At 53.4% G+C, this 23273-nt stretch overlaps 1 protein-coding gene across 1 annotated transcript; it reads right to left on the bottom strand.

Moving 5' to 3' along the window:
- Positions 1-305: 305 nt before the first annotated feature.
- On the bottom strand, positions 306-12459 carry EFNB1 (ephrin B1). Its single transcript, XM_004777882.3, has 5 exons — positions 12324-12459; positions 3515-3792; positions 2627-2719; positions 2310-2438; positions 306-2148 (listed from the first exon to the last, which is right to left on the bottom strand). Exons 1-5 carry the CDS (start codon positions 12449-12451, stop codon positions 1736-1738), a joined length of 1041 nt encoding a protein of 346 aa, XP_004777939.1. The 5' UTR covers positions 12452-12459; the 3' UTR covers positions 306-1735.
- Positions 12460-23273: the final 10814 nt, after the last annotated feature.

Below are 23273 nucleotides of genomic sequence, written 5' to 3' on the forward strand. Positions count from 1 at the left end.
GGGGTGGGGGAAAATAGAATAGGCCTAGGTCACCTGAAACATCTTGTTCCACTAGGAAAGCCACCCTTTTCCCATACCTGCCCAGATTGTCAGTGATTTGGGCACAGGAAATCTTTCTCTCTCCTTCTCTCAATCTCTCTCTCTCTCTCTCTCTCTCACACACACACACACACACACACACAAACACTAACATACTCACAGCTCATTCCCCAATATCATGACACCATTTTACACCCATTTCTCCATGTGGTTAATTTTTTTTTTTTTAGTTCTCATTTTTTTTTCTAAGAAAAAAGCAACAAGAAAATAATTCAGAGTTTATACAAAACATCTTTACATTATTTCTTCCAAAAAGACTAGTATTTACACAAATGGCAACAGAAACAAAAACAAAAAACCCTTCCAACTGCCACCTGGAAGGGGCTGGCTGTTTCGCTCCCTTTCCCACCTGGCACTGGGGTGGGCAGCTGGCCAGGAGGCAGTATAGAGGTGGGTGGTGATAGGCCCAGCTCCTTCCATGGCCACTTGGGGAGCGCCTACAAAGCGCACTCCAGTGGCAGTCTGTTAGCAGCCGTGCTGGCAAGGAACCGGGGTCAAAGTGCACGGCATGCTGGCCCAGCCCTGGGCAGCCTCTTCCTCTTTCCAGGCCCTGGCCCAAGATTGGAGGGGCCAGGGGAAGCTGGGTTGAGGGGGACACCTGCCTGTGCTAGAGCCCAGGAAAGGAGCAGGCCACCTGGCTTTATACCCGCTTAGGTCTCTGCCCTGGGCCTCTGTTTCCCACTAGGCCAAAGGATGCCAAAGGTGAGAAGAGAACAGGACGGGGAGGGGGAGGGGGAACTCCCAGCTCTGCAGGGCAAATAGCCACCTGGGCACCTCACCTCCCTCCACCCCCATGAGGTCATTTGCCTGCAGCAGCTCTCCTGTTCCCCAGGCAACAGCCAATTAAGACGTTAATTACCGTGAGAGTGAGGGAGGCAGGAGATGCCCAGGAATCCCACAAGGAAGAGGTTTTTTTTTTTTTTTTTGAGGGGGGTGGTGGAAGGGTGGCAGCCACTACCCCATTGCCAAGATCAGCTTTGTAGGAGGGTCAGGAGGGCATGGTGAGATGCTTTGCCCAATGGCACTCTCATCTTCCCTCCTGGGCAAGAATAGCTCTGGCCAAGCCACCCCTCCCCCAAACACCAAGGAGTTTATAAAAGAGATACCATCCTATGATTCCTGGCTGGCCATATCCTGCCCTTTTTCCCTTAAACTGGGCCGGGCCAGGCTCAGAAAGCCCAAGGAGGGGCTGGCTTTTACATTTTTCCATTTTTCTTTAAAAAACAGATGAAAATGAGTTGACAGCTATAAAATGAACACAAAAACATTAAAAACAGTGATCATAGTGGACAAACAGTCCTGGGAAAGAGGGGAAGGGGGAAGGGGGGCAGAGCCGGGGGGACATCTTCCTGCCTGCTGTCCATCAGCGTCCAACCCTGCCCCCCAAGAAGGGGCGCCCCTGCAGAGCCCAGAGGCCTGGCCAGAGGGGGAAGGCACAAGAGCGTGGGGGCTGGGGGCACAAGCACCCCCCTCCGAAGCCCAGGGGACAGGGCAAAAGGGGGATTATAAAAGCCAAGAAACTACAAAACTAAATACAAAGGTGGGCACAGCTGGTCAGGGGAGGGAGTGTGGGGGATAAAGGAGAGATGCAGTCCTGGCCGACTGTCTCTTGGGGACCCGAGGCTGCGCTGGGCCCTCAGACCTTGTAGTAGATGTTCGCTGGGCTCTGGGGTGGCATCTCCTGGACGATGTAGACAGGGTGCCCGTAGTCCCCACTCACCTTCTCGTAGTGGGGGCAGTAGTTGTTCTCTGTAGTCCGTAAGGGGATGATGATGTCGCTGGGCTCGGTGCCCGCCGTGCCACTGCCCCCCTTGGGACTGGCCAGGGTACTGAGGGAGAGGGCGGGCGCCCGCTGCTGGGTGTGCTTCCGGTGCCGTTTGCGCAGCTTGAGTAACAGAACTGTCAGGAAAATGATGATGAGCAGGAAGATGACACAGCCAGCGCCAACGGCTGCGAACAATGCCACCTTGGAGTTGAAGAAGCTGTCCGGGTCCCCACTGCCACCTCCGCTTGCCCCAGGGCTGCTTTTCTCTTCCTGGTTCACAGTCTCTGAGGAAGGAGGAGGGAGGGGAGACATGGTTGGCCATGGGTCCCAGGGACACACTGCCCATTCCTGGCTGGGCCCCGTCCTGCCTTGCTTCAGAGACAGGGCCTGAAAGGGTGGCCAGGCAATGGCTTCTGCCCTTTTGGGAGACACCCACAGCACTCACCATGCTTGCCGTCAGAGTCACCCAGGGAACCCCGGCCGCTGGGGGCCTGCGTGGCCATTTTGATAGTGTTGTCTGCCTCCTTGCTGGGCCGGCTGGTGGTCAGCTGCTCAGGCGTCACAGCATTGGGGTCTGGGGGTGGGGAGAGGACGGGTGAGCCAGGGACCTCAGTCATCTAGCACAAGCCAACAGTGACCTATAAGTCAGACCTCAGATACTCTGACCCCATTGCCCCTCCCCTACTCCCGAAAGCACGCATACCAAGCCAGGGACATCTGTTGCAAAGGCTCAACTGGGGAGCCCTCACACCGGGCACTCACCTTGCCCAACCTTCATGACGATCTTCATGGTGCGTGTACGGCACACGCCTCCCTCCCGGTTTTCCAGTCCCTCCAGGCTCCCATTGGATGTAGCTGTAGCAAGAAGCCAGAGAAGTCAGCAGGAGAGAAAGGTCTGCCTACACTACCTAGAAATCCTAGTGCTGTCTTATCCCATAAGAACAGAACTGGGAGTTGCGGGGGGTGGCAAGCAGCTCCCACCTACCTGCGAACCTTTCTGCCTGTCTCCCTTGCACTGAGAACAGAGTAGCCAGCCCCAGACCCAGCCCACATCAGAGACTAGCGCTTCCCCCAAGGATGCTACTCCTTGATCATGACCAGGCCTTAGCCCTTCTTTCTCAGTGGACACTAAGGCATCTTCTCTTTGAGCCATGTTGCTCAGAGGAAAAACAATCAGAACCAGAATATGGGCGAGGCTCCTGCACAAACTGGAAGGAACCCAGTCAGGTGAATTGGGCTGGAGTCCCAATACTGTCCCTAACTCCCCGAGTGACATGGGGCAAGAAGCTCCTTCACATCTTAGGGCCAATTTCTCATGAAGAGAAAGGCCCAACCGCCAGCTGATCCCAAAGAGTTCTGCCAACTCTGCCATTCCTGAGATTAGACCTTAGGCAGGCCAAGAAAATGAGGACTTCAGGTGGGCACCACAAATTGGGAGTCTTCCCCCACCCAACTTCTAGAGCAAAGGGGACTGACAGCCACCCTCTTGGTGAATTTTAGGGCCAGAAATCCCAGGCCGGGTTGGAAGGAGAGCACACCGGTCTTCAGAGGGATCCAGACCAAGACAGGCCATGTGCTAGCTCACTGTACTACTTAGAAACTTCTGCAGCTACCACATACGAGAGAACCCTATGATGGGAAGGGACTCACAGGTAATGTAGTAATCATGGTGCTTCTTGAACTCCAGGCCCATGTAGTTGGGGCTGAACTCCTGGAACTTAATGGTGAAGCGGATCTCCTGCTCTGGCCGATTGCAGGTGACCAGCACATTGGGGTCAAGCACAGTGCTGCAAGCAGCCGCCTGCTCCGGTCGCACCAGGTACAGCTTATAGTACTCGTAGGGCCGCCCTGCTTCCGCTCGGGGGCAGATGATGTCCAGCTTGTCTCCAATCTTTGGGTAGATCACCAGGCCCTTCCCACTCAGGAACCTGCCCAGAAGGGAAGACAGTCAGCCTCAGGGTCGGGGGTCCGGGGCCTTCCCCTGAACTGGGGGCGCACACCATGAGAACCAGGCTGAGCCTGCTAGGTGGAGATGGGAAGGAGAGGTATCTCGTCCTTCTACCATCCTCAGGCTGGGGTGAGGAGAGACGATCACACTGCCAGCAGGGTGTGGAAGGGGTGGCCCATAGGCAAGGCTGCCAGGCTTTGACTGCTCAGCAGGGTGGGGCACGGCCTACCTGGGGGAGCCTTTTGTCCTAATGTGGCATTTCCGCAGGGGGCTGACATGGCCAAAGGTGTCAGACTTGGGCTGCTTGGAGGTGGTAGCCCTGTTCTCCTCCTTCCCCCGTCACACTTACATCCCTTCAGAGCCACTGCTACCATCTCCCCAGCACATGTGTGCATGCACGCGTGTGTGTGTGTGTGTGTATGTGTGCATCTGCACACACACAAACATACAATGAGCCCACACATGCCTTAGCCACCACCCCTGTGACTCCCAAACTACAACTGGGGGAGCTCAACCTGTCTGAGACCCAAGCCTTCTCTCCCATCCTTGCTAATCTTGGGCCTGATAGTGAGAGAGGAATAGGCATTGCTTGGAACCAAGGAGTAATGGGTAGTCTCTGGCGAGGTGAGACTCTACACAGCATTCCCCACTCCCTACAGGCCAGTGTCTTAGAGGGGGGACCCATCTAACCCCCATAGCGTGAGGACCTGAGTCCCCAAACTTGACTAGTCTCAATCCTAAAAAAGAGCAGACGGAGGGGAGAAATGGCCCAAACACCGACAACAGATAATGTAAGAGATGGTCCCAGGAACCTCACACATCTGTGTTCTAATACCCCCACCTCCACATCTGCCCCTGTTATAGACCCTGAGGGAGCAGGCCAAATGCCTTCTGAGCCAGGTTCATCTTCTAATTTTGAAGGCTGGGATCAGGGAGTAGCAGAGGGAGGGCAACTGCCCAAGCCCATCTACCCCTATCACTCTGTCCTTACGTAAGCTTATAGTCAAACCATGGTGCTATCTTGGCCATTTCTGAGCCTGGGCAGGCTGGAGCTGGGAGCAAGGCAATAGCATGGAGGAAGGAGAAAGTAGACAGACTTTGGAACCAGACAGACATGGCCCTTCCTAGCTCTGCGACCTTGGATGAGCTGTATGATCTCACAGAGTTTCAGCTTCTTCACTTATAAACTAGCAGTGGTAAGAGCCCTATCCATCACCCCTGCCCCAGGATTGTGGAGTGGGTACAGTGGTGCATGCAGAGTGCCTAGCACATAGTAGGTACTCAACATGTTTGACTCCTGCTTAGAAACAGTCTAGTCTGCCACGAGGCAAGATACCAACAGCAAATGCCTATGACACCAGTCTTGGGTTTTTTTTGGGGGGGGGCGGGGGCTGGCTGGGAAGAGAAGCTACGACCCCATCCTTGAGGATTTTTCTGTCTGCTGTGGGTCAGAAAAGTAAAAAGGATCCATGCTTTAGCAACAGACAGTACCAGGCTATCTGTAGGTTATGTGGGAGGATGGTGGCTCAAACCGCAAGGGCTGGAAGCAGCGAGAGGAAGGAGACAATTCATCTGATAGGAGATGGTTCCTCAGAAGGAGCAGAATGCAAGTGGGTCCTGGCGGGGCGGGGGTGGGGTGGGGAGGGAGGAAGAAAATAAGAAGTTAACACAGAGCAAGAATGGACAGGAACACAAACACAAAATGGCAAGAACACAAACCCCAGGCCAGTGGCTGGTCCCACAATTGGTAGAGAGAAGCAGAAGAGGGGTGGAAAAGCTCAGCTGGGGCGAGTCTGAAAGGCCTCAAGTGTCACAACAAGCATCCCACTGGGGACAGACCTTCTAGCAAGGACAATGGAGGGTTGAAAGTAGCACTTCAAGGGAACAGAGCTGACAGCAGGAGAGCATGGCTCCTCTTCCTGGGGGCTTGTTGCTCACTGGGGACCACAAGGTACGAGGGCCTGCCCGGGAGCTCAGGGCCCTCAGTCAAAGGAGGCAAATGATACACAAGGAGGTGAGTCTAGACCAAGCAGATGAAGAAAGGCAGTCCTCCCTCTGTGTTAAACGAGGCTTTGACAAGCTGAGACCTGCCATCTTCCTCTACAGGAGGGTAAAAACCACAACAAGAAGGTCTTTCCCTTAGTACCTAGATTCTAGAGGGCCAAAAAGGAGGCAGGCATGGGAGGAAGGCCCCTATAAACACTGAAGAGGGAACAGCCTCACCCCAGGCCCCCATAATTCCCAAGGCCATTTTCATTTCCCCAGCCTCACACTGATAGCTGGATTCAATGACTTCTAACTTCTTAGAACCAGTGGAAACTTTGAGACCTACTGAGTCCAGGTCCCTCATATGAGGGATGGTGTGATCAGTTGAAAATTCCTATGGAAGAGAGGTGCTCCAAGCTGACTGGAGGACGCTACCCTCTGCCGGGACATTAAGTCCTGGGGCTCTAAGAAGACCTAAAGCCTTGGCTGATTCCTCACAGAGCTGCGCTTCAACAAGACCTTCCATGGAGGTGATGGCAGGTGCACAGAGGGCATGCGAAGGGATATAGGTCATCTCACCTCTCGTGCCACTTGGCCCTTGCTTCCTCAAGGGGGGCTTAGCTGTTCTAAGCACATCTATGGCCGCTCAGGGTCTGGAGCTCCGGATCTGAAACACAGGGCTTCCAGCTACTGGGGGCTCTACCTTGAATCCAGAGCCATCGAGGAAACAGATGTCTATACAGTGGATGGAGGAGGGGGTAGAAAAAAGAACTATGGCCCCTAACACCGCTCAGACTCTCTTCAACCTCAGCAAAAGACTTCATGAATATTCATCAGTTCATTTGCATAGCAGCTGGCAGAGGGAAACTCACCTTCCCCTAAAGTGCAGAAGGAAGAGGAGACGGATGAGACCTGCCTTCCCTGACCCTGATCCCCTATAATGGTGCCTCCACAGCATCTTCTCAAACATCGCTTCTTGGCCTACGAGAAGCCCAGGAAAATGGCAAGGGGACATAAGGGGCAGGTGTGTAGCCAGCAAGAGTGAAGCCTACAACACTAGTCATAAACACTAGTCATACTATTCAGGTGGGGGTGGGGGGGACCCTGCAGGTCTCCCCTCATACATGTCAGGTTAGGAGTAGGGGCAAGAGCGGAGGACAAAGAGATTGTCCCCAAGTTAAACTCTTTATCCCCCACTTTTCAAAAACTATTATCAGGCCAAGCTTTCTTGCCTGGGGCCACCCCCAGACAAAGCCCTTTTCTGGAAAATAAGGGGATTGACAAGGCCCAGCAGGAAGCCCAAAGCAGGTCGCCATGGTAACCCCTGAGGCCTTCCCTTCTCAGCTTCTGATAGCCCCAGGACCCCAGTGAGCCACCCCAGGGAGGAAAAGGACTTGGGGGAGGCTGTTGGAGCATTCCAGCTCCTTCTTATGGCCTACCTCTTCCCTTCCACCCTAGCCCAAGTCTCTCCCTCAGCCTTTCTGCTGAGCTGAGAAGTGTTGCCATGACTGCTAGTTACAAATCCTGGGAGGCGAGAAGACTGAAGGGTCTGGGGCAGTATCCTGGTCAGAGGCTAACTGCCCTCTTGCTTCCTTCGTTCCGCTGAGCCCCTCTCTGTCCAAACACAAACAATCTGCAGTGGGGGCAGCTTGCAGCTATGGGGGTCATGCCCAGAAATGTGCCCATGTTCCACCAGGCTCATGCTTTCCTTCCCTCAGGCTCTAGAAACTTGTGGTCAAAGAGTGGCCGAAGGGAGAGCATGGTCCCAGGACGCACCAGTCCAAGTTTGGTAGTAGACTCCAGCCACTGCCTTGATGCGGAGACCCCGGTGGCACTGTGCCTGTACCCACAGAGTGGTAGGACAAGTGGAGGACAGACCCCAAGCCAAAGCTCAAGTCTGCTCCCATCCCAGCAAGGGTGGGGAGCCCCCAAATTAAAGGCTCCTCTTTCATTCCTCCAGCTCCACCCAGCCCCCGAGGCAGCAGGAGCAGGCCTGGCGTGTCCCAGCAGTGCCCGCCCAGGCGTGGGTGGGCAGGAACAGCAGCTGGGTCCTGGCACGCACACACACACACACACACACACACACACACACACACACACACCGTCGGAGACAGAGAAGCCAGGAGAATCCCAGAGGAAGTCACCCTCCCCACCTACACTGAACTCTGCCCTCCCTCGGCCCTCCCAGGCTCATACTTGGGTCCAATGGAGGGGGGCTCACACCCCTTTCCTTGTTGTCTGCTTTTTGTGGGATCCTTGAGAGGAAGTGAGGCTCCTGGCCCAGAGAGGAACCCAAGGTACCACTCTGAGCTTAGGAGGGAGAGTGCCAGGCAGGAGCTGACCGCCCCGAGTTCAGGTGACTGGAGCAGGCTGCCCTCAGAGACAAACCTAACAAAATCGAAGAAGGAAGCCAGGGCACTGCTCGTCCCACACAGGCAGGGCCTGAGTCACAAGGACAGATGCACGCACACCTGTGAGGTAAAGAGGGGAACCCAAGGGCAGGGAGCCGGCTCCTCTTTCCAAACCCCACCTTGAATTCCTCTCTCTCCTAGATCCTGAGGGAGCAGGATGGCATGGAAAGAATGGCATACGGCAAGCTCTGTCCCCTGTGAGCTGAGTCTAGACAAGTCACTTCCTTCTTCCAGGCACAGGCCTTCTCATCTGGAAACAGACGGCAGGGGGCAGGGGGGCAATTCCTACTCCCCAGGGCTCATGGGAACCACCAACGAACTCACATAGGAGGATGCTTTGTAAGTAAGTAGCAAGGTGCTGCCTGACTGTTAAGCTGGCCTGCCAAACACAATACCATTTAGAAGAAGCTAAAGGAGCTTCCACTCCTGGCTGCTGGCACCCCCGCCCCAAAATGCCCACTATGAAAACACACACAGGAGGGGCTGCTATTCCAGGGCCAGGAATCCAGGATGTGGCTGGTGAGCAACGCCCCCCACCTCAACTTGCCTAATAATCACAGAGTGGACCCTCCCCCAAACCTGGTGTTTTCATAGCAACAAGCAGCCTCCCGGCTGGCCCATCCCTTCCACAGTCCCAACCCCAGAAAACAGTAGTGTCCAGGGCCTGTCCATTCCCATCCACCTGAGCTGATGAGGCAGCGGAGAACCTGAGGGGAGACAGGGAACCCTCCATTTAGCCCCCACCCCAGCCTCACAGGCCCTTCTTGCTTTTGCCCAACTGCCTGGGGTGGGGGTGGGGAGGGAGGGGAACAGGAAACTTTAGGAGCTGCTGGGTTCCCATCACTCTCAAGCCCCCACCTGTGGCCAATCAGCCAGAGTAGAAGAGGTCAGGTCTCTAGCCGCCCCGGAAAGGGGCCCCTGAGCTGGCCTCCCCAGGACTGTGAGCTGGAACAGCTGTGAGGGGGCTGGGACCAACATTTTGGCTCCTAGCAGGCAAGCCTAGGTTGGGGTCTGCAGCTGCCCCCACCCATGCTGGCTGGAGTCAAGGGTCCTGGACACCAAGCTGAACCCCCCACCCCCACCTCCTTATAGGGAAGGTGTAATGTGATCTCAGGCACATTCCCACTCCCTGGAGGTGGGGGAACCTGAGTTGGGGGCAGGAAGGGGTCAGAATGGGACAGAGAGACTGAACTGCAGCAGCTGGACTTGGCTGAGGACTCAAGTGTGAGGCCTGCCGGCTGCCCCAAGCTCTCTGGGGAAGAGGCTAGGGGGAGGGGGCCACTCTGGGACCTTCCATCACAGCCCCCACCCCAACCAAGCACATGCATACCCTCTGGTTTCTCCCAACCTGTAGTGGGACTAAACCTACCACCCACCCCCCATGCTCATCAGGCAAATCTGACAAGAGGGGCAAAGGAGAGGCAGAAGCCCTCACCACCCAGAGACTTTCACGCTGAAAGACCCCAGCACCAATTCTGGGAAAGAGCCTGGAAGTCTTAAGTCAGCGCTTCCTGCTCCCCTCTCAGTCAGGGCGGGGGCTGCATGCACCCTGGAACCTGGAAACATACCCCCAGCCCCACCACTTCTTTATTTTGATTTCTTTTCCCCAAGAAGGAAGCAATTAAGCAAGGTTTATAGGCACTGGGAGATTTGAGTGGGGGGGGGTGCCAGCTCCTGACAAGGCTGAGGAAAGAGACCAAAAGCACGGAGGAAGAGGGGAGGGAAGAGAGAAAATGAGCCTGTGAGGGAGAACACGGGCATGTGCGAGAAACAAAAGGACTTGAGAAAAAGAGGCAGAGAGTGACTAAGAGTGAGAGGGAGTGTGAGAAAGAGGGAGAGCAGGGTGAGCCTCACTGGAGAGGGGAGGTGAGTGAGGCTCATAGAGGGTGTGAGAGGGTGAACCAATAGAGACCTGAGAGGGAGAACTCGTGCAGGAGGCAAAGAGGGAGAGACAGACAGAGACAGACTGTTTATTTGAAAGGCTGTGGCAGCCTGAGGGTTGGGTGCGGTGGCAGAAGCAGCCCCTGGAGCTCTTGTGGAGCTGAGGGCAGTGCCCCCCTCCTGTCCTCCTGCCCAGCCCCCCATGCACCAACACACACAGACCCCCGGGCCTGGATGGAACTGGGGGGCATGCAGAGGCACCAGCATCAGTCCCCCACCATTCTTGGGATCTGCTCAATTACAGGACAGAATTTGTGCGGGTCCTACGTAGTCCTACTGAGTCCTCACCCTGCACCCAGATGCCTGCCCTCAGCCTGAAGTGGATGGTGGGGTGGGTGGAACTCAAAAACCTGGAAACTGGTCCACAGCACTAAAGGCTCAAAACACAAAAAGGGAGAAGCTCAGAGAGATGTTTCTCCCAGCCCCCCCCCCAACTCTGCAGGAGGGCTCCTTTCCAGCTGCAGAGCTGCCTGCTATCTCTGGTTAGAGACCCGAGAGAGCAATTAGGTCACTCCCATGAGCCCCTATAATGGGCTACCCCAGGCGGATTTCAGCTATCCTGACTGGAGAGAGAGCATTTCCAGCCTCCACCTCCCCTGTAAGCAGGGGGTGAGGGGAAACTGGGCTCTTCACAACCCTTTCCCTTGAGCTAAACAGCTCAGGGCCCCCAGACTATCTTAACTCCCTGCTGTTAGGAGAGCGCTGCACCCAGTCTGGCTCCTGGGTGGGGAAGAAATTCTTGTCAATCCCTTTGCTTGTACCTTGTTTCCTTTCCGGAACCCTCTACACTGACCTTGTTTTAGCCATCCCACAAACTGGTAAATAGGACCCTACCTTAACCCAAGAATAGAACTAGAGAAGCGGCCTTCTCCCACTCCAGGGCTGAGAGAGCCACTGTCCCTGGAATGTAAGAGGCCAAGGCAGGCAGGAGCCCGGGAAGTTAGCCGGGGAGCCCAGAAGAGTGGAAAGAGATTACAGATACAAAAACCAGAGAGCACAGAGGGCAGGCCAAAGCCCCCCAGTTTCCTACTAAGTAGGGGTATCTGCACATTACCAGGACCTCCACAAAACAGGAAGAGCAATCTTGACGCTGGATTCCAACCCCAGTTCTGAATGCCAAAAGAGTAAAAGGTCCAGAGGTTACTACATAGCCCCAGACTCTTCACTAACAGCCCAGAAACCACTGAGCCACCGCCCTAAAAGGTGTGTGTGTTGTTTGGGGGTGGGGGGATTGTGAAGGGGAAGGAAGAGGAAGAAAAGAAAGGATCTCCTCTACATAGCTACATCCCCAACCCCTTGGGAAAAGCTAAGCATAGCTTCCCAATCTGAGGGACATGGCGGGGGGTGGGGGCACCGGGACCCGCCTGGCCAGGAATCCTTCCATCCCACCCTCCCTCCCTCGCCAACTCCGACGCCACTCTGCCTGGGCTGGCCCTCGAAGCTCTGCCGCTGGCTCCACTGGTCCCCCGACGGGCGCTGGATTGAACTCCCCTCCCCAACAAATCCCTCTCCCACTCCGCCCCTCTCCACCAGCCGCCTTTGTGAGCCTGGGAGCGGCGCCCGCCCTTCCATGGCCCCCATAGGGAGAAAAGAAGGGCCAGAAGAGAGGGCAAAGCGAAAAGCTAGGGAAGCAAAGAGAGAAGAAAGAGAAATGGAAATGGGAGAAGCCCGAATGGGGATACAGGCGCAGCCACCCGCCCCACGCGCGGAGTCCCGAGCCGTGGTCCCTTCACAGCCAAACAAACGAGAAACCTGTGTTCCGACCTCGTCCCCCACCCAGGTCAAGCTCGCCCCTAAAGCGGCTCTCAGAGAAAACCGCCACGTTCCCAGGAGCCCCACAGGGGAATACGTTCTCTCCCCCACCCAGCTCTCGGGTGCGCGCTCGAGCGCCCAGACTCCCAGCTCCGCCAGGCGCGGCAATCCCGACTTGATCCAGGACGTGCGAAGGAGAGAGCGCGGAAGCCAAGGGGTCACAACCCAGCCGAGCGCTCCCCACCCCACTCCGCCGCACCCTGCCCCACCCGCCCGCAGGAAAACACACTCGAAAACGCCAGAGACAAAATGGGGCGCCGCTCCTCCTCGAAACACCTCCCCACACGCACTCGGGGGCGCGTGGCCTCACCCTGCAGGAGTGCCTCCCACCCCTAGGGATCTGAGCCAATAAGTTACTCACTTGGGGTTGAGGGAGCTCCAGGACACGGGCTCCAGGTTCTTGGCCAGCGGCGTGGCGAGCCGGCACAGTGCCAACACGACCATCGCCACAAGCCACTTGCCAAGCCAACGCTGCCCAGGCCGGGCCATCTTCCCAGGAGCAGGCTGCACTTGGGATCCCCTGGCGCCTCCTCAGCAAACTGGCCTCGCCTTCCCGTGCTGCGCTGCGCTCTGAACCGCTCAGGCGCCCATCCTCCGCAGTCACCGGCCTTGAAGTGCTCCCCTCCCGCCGGCTTCGGCGTCGCTCTTCTCCGGCCGGCGGGCCAGGCGGACTCACTGGGCAGCCGTCCCCAGCCCGGGCATGGGCCGCGGCCTCCGAGGTCTTGCTCCTCTGGTCTCTCCGCCGCACGAGGCGCGACGGGGGCTCTGCGCCCCCGGTGATCCGGCCCGATTCCGCTGGGCTCCCCGAGACTGTTCGGGTCTGCGCGCCCTTTCCCTGACTGGGTCTCCCCACTGAGGACTCGGTGGCCGCACCGACGCCTCGACTGTCCCGGGATCGACGGCCCTTGGAAGAAGTGGGAGTCTCCCCACAATGCGAGCTCAGTCCGGGGGCTCCCGGCTGGGTCGCCCTGGCACGGTCTCCGTTCCTCCAGGCCACACTGGGACTCTGGGCTGAGCGCCCCACCGACAGCTTCTACTTCAGCGGGGGCCCCGTTCAGTGTACTCAGAAGAGCGGGAAGACGCAGCGGACCGAGATAGTCCCATCGATTTGCGCTTCTGAAGCTTCGGCCGGGTCGCTCCGCAGCCCCGTCGCCGAGTCCTAGCTCCCCGGCGATTGCACCCGAAGGTCTTCGGCCAGTGCGACTCTCACACGCCTCCCACTGCTGTCCAGCGCGCATAGACTCCCCCGGCTGCCGCGGAGCTGTCTTCTCCCCTGCTCAGGCGAACGCAAGGCCGACCCTACTCCTCTTAGCCAATAGGAAGCTCCGTCTCGGGGTCCTTGTCTCCTGTCACGCCCCTAGAACAGGAAGGGGGCGGGGCTCCTGGGAGCTCTTAAGGACGCCGTGCTCACGATGGCACCAATTTGAGAGTGCGGGTCTTGTGGTTAGGGCTTGGTCCGGTTTAGTCCCGTTCCCAGAGCGCTCGGCGGGTGGAAGTTAGCGTTCCTCTAGGGCTGTCGGCCTGCTCTCCTCTCGCGCGCCTAGTCGACACTCCGGCCCACTGAACCAGATAGGCCCTGTCGCAAGTATCCCGGGAACGTACTTCCATTCTCTTTATACAGGAACCCTGAAGTCCTGCTCTGTGCCCACCTCTGTGACAAAAGTACCCTGGTTGCTCCCCGTCCCATGTCCCATCTCACGTAGGGCTCTGGTGGGCCTTCCTCCTTCTTACCTCACAATGCAGTGTCTGCTTGCACTTGGACCTGGAGTCCTAAACACACAGATCCGATGGGTGATGGAGACTCAAAAGAGATCAAGTACCAGATGGAGGTGGGTGGGAGGTGCCCCTGGGGACCAGGTCTTTGGAATCTCAGCCTCAGGGGAGAGCTTTGTGGGACCTGGGAGCCCAAACTTAGAGTCTTGTCCTGTCTGAAGGGGCAGGCAAGACCCCGGAACAGGCCAGCGGGAATAAAGACTTTTATCTTTCTTCGATAAAGAAAGACACCTCCTGGGCAAAGAGGAAAGTGTGCAGGCAGACGCCTTTTGAAAAAGCAAAAGCGATGGTCCTGGCCCCAAGACGCCAGACTCTAGGCCCTCCCGGCCTCACCATCTGGGTCTTTGTCTCCCAGCCCTGGCCCATTCTCCCCGCCCCTCCTCGCTTCCTTGCCTATAACTTTGGCTCCATCCCACAGCTCAGACCCTCCCGGTCCGGCCCGCTCTCCTGGTCCGACCCCAACAGGCATACCCACGTGCTAATGTCTCCCCCTACTGGTCTTCCATAGCACTGCGGGAGCCCGGGAGAAATGGGAAGCTCTCATCCAGGAGCTTGACACATAGAAACCTAGCGCTTCACTTGAACTTGAGACTTAGGACGGGCGTGGTAGCCTTGGCAAGAACCGCGGTCCAGTATGGGGTGGAAGGGAAAGCACTAGGAGGAAGATCTGGGTTTGGGGTTGGCTTTGGGGTATAGTCTCCTTGGGGCTACTTGATGGAGACAGGTGAGCAACATTCCCAAAGGGTTCTACCGTTTACTAAACAGGTTCATGTCCTTATCGCACTCAAGTAGGTGTTTCTCACTGGATCCTATGATGATTTCTTTGGCTTTAGAGTGGACCTGGATTTGGAGGGGATGGAATAAGAAGGGAGAAGCTAGGCCCCTCCTCCTTTTAGGGCCAGGGCCTGGAGGGTGAAAACGTTCTGGGGGCACAGAGACCAGGAGAAGCTAAGTCGGGTCTCTCACCTGACAGCTGGACCCCTTATTGGGGTGTGAACAAGGAGAGATGAGAACAAGGTGCAAGGGCACACCAATAGTCCAGCCTGGGGACTAGGATCCCTTGAAGTGTGTGCATAGCACCTGAGTATGGAAAGAAGCCTGCTGCTTACTGAGTGCTGACTCTGTGCCAAGAATCATGTTAGGTGGGTTTCCTCTCATAGTCCCTTGGGATAAGTTCCACACCCCTCATTTCACATAAGAGGGAAGACAAGGCTCAGGGAAGAGAAATAGCTCCACTGAGGTCACTGAACTAATCAGTGGTAGAAGCAAGACATTTCCCCAGGCATTTCTGTCTCCAAAGCCTAAACCAATTCCAAAGCCTGTACCATACTGACTTGTCACATGTTCAGCCCCTTCTTGCCTACTTGCTTATGTAATTCATTCCTGGTCCAAATCACACTTGGAAGGGAGCAGCGTCAGGATGGGTCAGGACTCTACTCTTTGTTCACAGGTTGCTAGGCCTGGGACTACCCATCTGTATTCCTGGTCACATCTCAAGATTCCCACCTAAAATCACCACTACCAAACCCCAACACCAGCCTCACATTCTGCTGCCAACACACCCCCAGTGTCTCTTGGGAGGCAAGCCCGAAACCAGGTAGGGGAAGGGGGAAATGAGGCTATGGTGCCAGACTTGGGAACCCTAAGCAACTCCTGACTGTGCGTTGGCACCCCCTAATTCTGGGTGGAGATGGCAGCAGAGGAAAGAGGAGAGGACTTGAGGCCTGCTTTACATGCTGGTCACTGCTGGTCACAGCACAACCTTTCTGCCTCAGCCTGTCCACTCCAGCTCTAGGGGCCTCAGTAGTAGGACCAGACTTATTCTCAGCTGCAGCCAGGATCACTGACTCCAGGCCCCCACTGTCTGTGCCACCCTAGAAGGGCCTCAGATGTAAGGATTCAGGCCCCTGAGGTAGGGAGAAATTACCACCCCCCAAGAAGAGACTGAGAAGAACTTGGAATCCATGCAGCACATGGATCCTCTCTTATCCAAGCCCTCACTGCTCCAGTAGCAGTCACACCCCTCCCTGGGCCTCCCAGATCAGCATCAACACACACACACACACACACCCTCAATTTCTGTGGCCCTTGTCCTCGACCTGTCCTTGCCTGCCCTACATTCTGAGACGAGAGAGGTGAATTAACTTGCCTAAAGCCGCACAGCCAGGAAGTAGAAATGTCATGATTTTAACCTAGGCTATTGAGCTACCCAATTTGTGTTATAACCAATGACTCTTGTGAATCTACACTGATATCCCAAGGCTCTGGAAAGGAGTATGTGCCAAGGTGTGGGCCTTGCATACCAAAGGGTCAGAGCACGGGCAGCCTATTCCAGGCCCAGGATAATGTAAGCTGGGCGAGCCCAGTGAGGCTAGCAACCCTCTATTAGATTGGGTCATCCCCAGCCTGCCCTAGGTCTCCTATCTGTCCTCACAGAGACCCACAGCCTCTGCGCATACCCTCCTCACAGACACACACAACCATTCCCTATAGGGAGAGGGGGATGCTGTAGCATCTTGGCCCAGTCCTGCTCCTGGCTCCTTAGAGAACACACTGGACATGTCAGACCCCATAAATGCAGGGAATAAAATTCCCTTGGAGGAACACCCGAAGCAGAGCAAACACCTGGACACAGCTGTGTTTCTTGAATACCCACTGTATGCCTGGCACTGTAGCTGGGTACTTTCGCCTTTGGTGCTGTATTAGCTGAGTTTAATTCTCACAACGTCCCCGAGGGAGACGTTTTTCTCATCTAGAGATGAGAAAAACTGAGGCTGCAGGCTCAAATGGTCTGCATCCCCTTCCCCGCCAGCCTCCACCGGTGAGGCCCTCTCTTGAGCCCTGCTGGCTCATTCCCACTGTCCATTTCTCTCCTGTTCTTCCCTCTGCCCTCAGGGCTCTGCTGGCTGACATTTGCTGCCATCTGTGTGGGACTCAGGCTGTCTTCCTTCCCCCACAAATACCTGGTTTTTCCCAAATCACTCTATCTCTGGGTTAGTCTCCGGGCAAACCCAGGGTGGGGCTGGAGCCCTCCCGCTCTCCCTCTTCCCCTCTCCTGCATGCACCACACCCCACAACTAGGTCAGATCCAGCCCCAGGGAGGTAAACCTTGCAAGTCTAGTTCCACGGCAGCCATGGCAGTTTTCAGTGGCTGGTGAAGGAGGCGGTGGTCCCCAACGCCCAAGGTTCAACCAGACTCTTAACCCCCAGTCTCTGCCCCAGCTTCACACCTGGTTTACAGATGTTTGCACTGAGATTGCCTTGATCTTCCAGGTGTCAGCCTGGCCCCTGCTCAGGCTGTGGGTGGGATACTGGGGAAAGGAGCCTGTCTTCTGGAGATGGTCCTGCCTGCCCCCTCCCTCTCTATCTCCTTATCCCCTCCTTATTCCACTTCACCCTACCCTGGACTTCTAGAAATCTCAGGTCCCATACAGGCAAGTGACCTTCCACCGTCCCTGGAAAGAACCTGGAACAGGACATCTGAGACGGAGCATGGCTAGGTGTGGCAGAGAAGGGGGCACAAGGGTCTGAACAGCAGCTGGGACCTTGGGTTCCTTGGAAGCCTTGTCTTTGGACTTCCCTGCCCTCCTGTGTCCTCTACCAGTCCCTCCTGTCTTGTGCTCTCTAGCCCAGCAGGGGGCAGTCTAAAGGGGGGAAATCCCACAGCACTATGGGTGGGGGCAGGTCTCCTGTTCTCTCTCTCCCAAGACGTGGAGAGTATGCAAAGCAGGTCTGGGCCATTCATCACTGTCAAAGTCTCAGGAGTTTGGGGGAGGGGAAGCAGTAGCGGTCCCCACCTGTCACTGACCCCAGCCTGGCTCCCCATCTCAGAAGGCCAGCAGGCCTGGGGGAGGATGATGCTAGCTGGAGAAATAGCGTCTTCGCCCAGTCCTGCTCCTGGCTCCTTAGAGAACACACTGGACATGTCAGGCCCTATAAATGCAGGGAATAAAATTCCCTTGGAGGAACACCCGAAGCAGAGCAAACATCTGGACAACCCAAGGAGCAAAGGGAAGAGTAGCTGCTTCCTCATCTCTCCAGCCCTCCTAGATTTGACCTCTCATCAGCCCGTGAGCTAACTTCCTACATCCTACCCTGCCTCGAGGGCTAAAGAGTCACCCCCCGGGGCTTCCTTGACTGATAAACCCAGGCCCACTGATAGAGAGGCCATGAGCCCCTGGGAGTATCCTGAGGAGAGATAAGGGGCTGAACCCAGCTGGCCAGATACTCACTGACAGATGTATGGCACTGAGGCCCACCAGCCTACAGCTGCCCCTTGGCCAACATAGCCAGGACATCTGACATTGAAACCTCCCCTCCCCGTTCACAACTTAGTCCATTTGATTTAGAGACCTCCCGTCCTACACTCAGTCAGGAGGGTCCCAGTGTTCCCTCCTGGGCTCAGTGTACCTCCCAGTGAGCTCCCAGTTCCCTTCTAAGCCGTTAGTCTCCCCACCTAGCTTCTCCCACCCTGCCCCCACCATATCTCCACCTCCCCAGAAGGCTGCCTAACTTGGGGTTGGGATAAGACTTCAATTAAGGAACCATCCAGCATCTTACAGGATGCCAGATTCTCTGGGGAACATGAATTTTCTTGGCCTGGATGTTTTTCTTTCACAGACCCTCTCCAGGACACAAAATAGAGCCGACAGCAGTCCTCAACCTCAGGAGGAATTTTCTTCCTTGGACTGGTGTCCTGGGAAGGGGTGGGGAAGTCAGGAAGCTGGGGGCTTCTGAACTAAGAGGTGATTAGGGCTCTAAAGGTGTGGGAAGGAGGAGGTGGGATTTCAGCGGTGGGGAAATGAGGCATTAGGTAGGTTGTTGAATCAAAGGAGTACCCCAAGGAAATTCTCTCTCCCTGGTAGCTTCCCTATTCCTCAATCTCTGTCGACCTCCAGTGGCCAGCCCAGTATTTGCACCCCAAAAGCTGATCTAGCACTAAATCTGAGCGCTGACAGCCAAGAGGAAGTAAGGGACGCTGCCAGCTTTGGGTGTTGGCCTGGGCTGGGCCAGGCCAAGAACATCCTTCCTTCTCCTCCCCATCCTCGCTCCAGGTACTATAAATCCAATCTATCCAGGCCTACATTAGCTTTCACGTCCTCTGGGCAGCCTTACTGGCAGGTCCTAGAAGCCTTTCCTTCTTTGGAGGTCCATATCATGACCGTACTCCCTGTGATTGGCACTTAAATTTTCATTGTGTACATCCTCTCTCTCCCACTACATACTAACCTGGAGAAGAAATCACTGCTTCTCCTTTAGCCTCCATGTCAAGGTCAAGCATAAGGATGGGCATACAGAAGGTGTGCAATTAATGTTACTGGTGATGATGGTGTTGGTGACAGCTGCTGTCTCCTGAGCGCCTACTACCTTCCATGTACTTCATATCCATTTTCTCATTCAAAAGTCCTTTTTATATACAGACCAGGAAACTGGTGTCATCAGAAGTCAACCGACCTCAGTAACACCTCACATGCAGTAAGTGGCCAACTCCAAGGCTTGAGGTGGATTTCTCTGGCTCCAAGCTATAGGTATCACTATCTCCTGTGTCCCATACACTGTCCTTACTCCTGGAAGGGACATGGGGATGACTAGGACTCAGTCCCCAACAAGAAAGCATGCTGTGGGCCACAGCAAAGATGATACGCTCCATGGAGCATGGAGGAATTGGCTCCACATGCTTCCAATTTTTCTCTAGTTTGCTCTTTGACAGAGCAGATCGCCAAGCCCAGATGCAAGTCTCCCAGGTCTCATCACACAAAGAGACTGGGGCCAACCAGAAGACTTCTATGGACAATGAGTGCTTAAAAGAGTGAAGAATCCAGTGCCATTGGACTCTTCCTGGATCTTCCAATCCAGGAAAACTCCATCAGAGATTGCTATCAGTAGAGTACTCAGACCCTCTCAAGAATGAACATGGGTCATTTCAATTCACAAACACCACTGGACCTTCTCTGGGAGCCTGACAGGAGCTGAAATCTGAGGTTTAAAGAAATGAGAGAAATGTGTGTTACTTCCCCTCTCTCCGTGCCGTGCCCAGTTAGCTAACAGTCCCAGGCCAATAAGCACCATGGAGTAGAGCACCCACTGATCTGAACCTTACTCTTGTCCGGACTTCCCTGAGCCATTTTGCCTTTCTCCAGCCTGGTGACCTAAGGAGAAACTGAGTCATCTCATGCCTGCCCTCCCTTCTTCCCCAGGTGAAACTGAGACTCCTTCAGTCATTCCATTCATAATAGTCCTTGGTGCAAAGATTACCTGCTGGGGCTGAAAAGGGAAAGAGCCCATTGTAGGTGTCTGGGTGGTTCAAGCTCCCTCTCCCTTGCCTGCTTCTACCACTAAGGTTCCAACAAGGCAAGGCCCTGGCTTAGAGCTGACAGCCCTGGAAAGCAGGGAGCTTAGTTTTCCAGTCAGATTCTACAAGGAGCAGTGCCTTCAGGTTTCGGATTGGACTTTCCACAGACAGTTTATTAAGGGCTTCCCCCACCAAAAATAGGATGAGTGGTAACACCTGATTTTGAAAATGTCCAATCTGGGTTACCTGGGTGGCTCAGTCAGTTAAGTGTCTGACTTTGGCTTAGGTCATGATCTCAGATTCCTGGGGTCAAGACCCGTGTCTGTCTTTGGGTTCCATAGGGGAGTCCGCTTGTCTCTTGCTCTCTCCTTCTGCCTCTCTCCCCTCTTGTGCTCTGTCTCTCTCTCAAATAAATAACTAAATAAAATCTTTTAAAAAATAAAAATATCCAGACTGAAATGACCAGGCACAGGTCTCTGACTCTGAAACCAGTTTTTTCATTCGTTCGTTCCTTCCTTCCTCTCTCTCTCTTCTTTCCTTTCCTTCCCCTCCCTTCCCCTCCCTCCCTCCTTCCTTCCCTCCCTCCCTTTCTTTCTTTCTTTCTTTCTCACATGGGTACAAAATAGAACTGCTTCCCATAAGAAATCTCAGCCCTGCTAGCAGGGCCTCCCAGGGCCACTGCTGGGCAGAAGCATAGTGATCTTCTTCCAGGAGCATATGTGCCCTCACCGGGAAACCTACCTTCCATCAGCAGTGAACAACCTCACTCCCAGCCGGGCTGATTGCTAAGACTGATGGGTGTGCACGTACCCTGCCACAAAGAATATTTGCACTCCAGGAGCTCATTAGGGAATCTGGACTCACACACTGCCACCTAGCACATAGCAAAACATATGCTTCCAGAAATAATGTCCCTAGGAGCCTTGTCAGAAGTCTTGCAGTCTAGTAAGCTATCCTAAAGATGATGAAATCAGATCTGATATCCTGTCTGATGAAATCAGATCCCTGGGATCAATGGCATTCAGATGGATATTGTGGGGGCACACATCAATCACACAAGTCAGCAGACCCCCGTGAATGGGGCAGGGGTGTCACACAATACTGGGTAGCCTGGTGGCATTCACTGTGAGGGGCTGGGAACTTATTTCACAGAGTTGTTGTGAGGGTTAAATGGGTAATATATGTGAAACATTTACACAGCACACACCATGGATGTGTTAGCTCTTATTAACTATCTTTTTGTCCTCTTCAAATATTTATCAGCCAATTTGTATTTCTTCTTAGCTTACATATTTCTCTCTTTTGACTTTGTGGTTTTTTAAAATTAATTTGTAAGAACAACTTATCTGTTGAGAATATTAATTATTTGTTGAAACTCTCTTGAACTTGGAGCTCAAATTATTTTTATTATGTTTTAGCTTTTTGGATTATCCCTTCTAACAGCCTTATTGAGACATAACTTACATACCATAAAATTCACCCCTTTAAAATGTACAAATCAGGGCAACCCTCTGGGGTTCCTCCCCTTCCTCTTTGGGAGCTTTATATTCTATCATTCAATAAACTTTACTAAAAAATAAATAAAATGTACAAATCAGTAGGTTTTAGTATATTTATATAGTTGTGTAAACATCATTATTATCTAATTTCAGAATATTTCATCATGCCCCACAGTACCATATATCCATCAGCATCCACTCCCCACTCCCCATTCCTTTCTCCCTTCAGTTCCCGGCAACTATGAGTTGACTTTCCGTCTTGGTGGATTTGCCTCTTCTAAACATTTCCTATAAAGGCAATCATCCAATACATACATCTTTTGAGACTGGCTCCTTTCATGTAGTATAGTGTTTCTGAGGTTCATCCAGGCTGTAGTACATGTCACTAGCTTTCCTGATTTTATTGCCACACAATAGGTCATGGCATGGCTATACCCACAATTTTTAGGCGTTCATTGGTTGATGCACATTTGGGTTGTTTCTACTTTTTAGGTATTATAAATAATGCTGCCATGAACATGGATGCACAGAGTTTTGTGCAGACATATATTTACCTTTTTCTTGGTTACATACCTGCGAGTGGGATTGCTGGGTCATGTGGTAATTCTATCTGTAACTTTTTTCAGAAACTGCCATATTGTTTTCTGAAGCAGCTGTACCATTTTACATTCTCGCCAGCAGTGTACGAGGATTTCAATTTCTCCACATCCTCCCCAACATTTATTTCCTTTCTTTTTGATTATAGTTATCCTAGTGAGTGTGGAGTGACAGCTCACTGTGATTTTGGTGTACATTTCCCCGATGACTGGTAATGTTGAGAACATTTTTTCTGTGCTTATTGGACATTTGTACATCTTCTTTGGAGAAATGTCTATTCAGATACTTTACTCATTTTTACTTGGGTTATCTGTCTTTTTAATGTTGAGTCCTAAATATACTTTATATATTATGGAGACAAGTCCTTCTCAGGTATATGATTTGCAAATATTTTCTCCCATTCTCTTTTGTTGCTTATGTTTCTGACATCACACAGCATAGCCCAGGGTCTTAAAGATTTATTCATAAGGTACTTCTAAGAGTTTTATAGTTTTAGCTCCTATATCTAGATCTTTGATCCATTTTGAGTTCATTTTAGTGGCTGGTGTGTGGTAGGGGTCCAACTTCTTCTTTTTCTTTTTCTTTTTTTGGCAAGGGGATATACAGGTATCCTGGCACTTTTGTTTAAAAGACTTCTCTGTCCCCATTGAACTGTCCTGGCACCCTTCCTGAAAATCAACTGACTATATGTGAGAATATTTATTTGGGGGCTCTCAGTCTTATTCCATTGATCTACATGTCTATTCTTATGCCCGTATGATAGCATCTTGGTTATTATAGCTTTGTAGTACATTTTGAAATTGGAAAGTGTAAATTTTCTAACTTTGTTTCTCTCTTCCAAGACTGTTTTGCCTTTTCAGGGTCCCTTGCCTTCCATGTGAACTTTAGGATCTGCCCATAAAATCGACAAAGCAAAGCCAGCTGGGATTTTCATGGGAGTAGCACTGAAACTATAGATCAATTACAAATAAAATTTAAAATATTAAGTTTTTCATTTCATGAACACAGAGTATGACTTTCTGCATATTTAGGTCTTCTTTAATTTCTGACAATAACATTTTGTAGTTTTCAGATTACAAGTCTTGTACTTCCTTTGTTAACTTTATTCTTATTTTATTCTTTTGATATTATCATACATGAGATTGTTTTC

Source organism: Mustela putorius, unplaced genomic scaffold (genome assembly GCF_011764305.1).
Source record: "Mustela putorius furo isolate JIRA1106 unplaced genomic scaffold, ASM1176430v1.1 tig00004053_pilon_pilon_pilon, whole genome shotgun sequence".
Classification (NCBI taxonomy): Eukaryota; Metazoa; Chordata; class Mammalia; order Carnivora; family Mustelidae; genus Mustela; species Mustela putorius.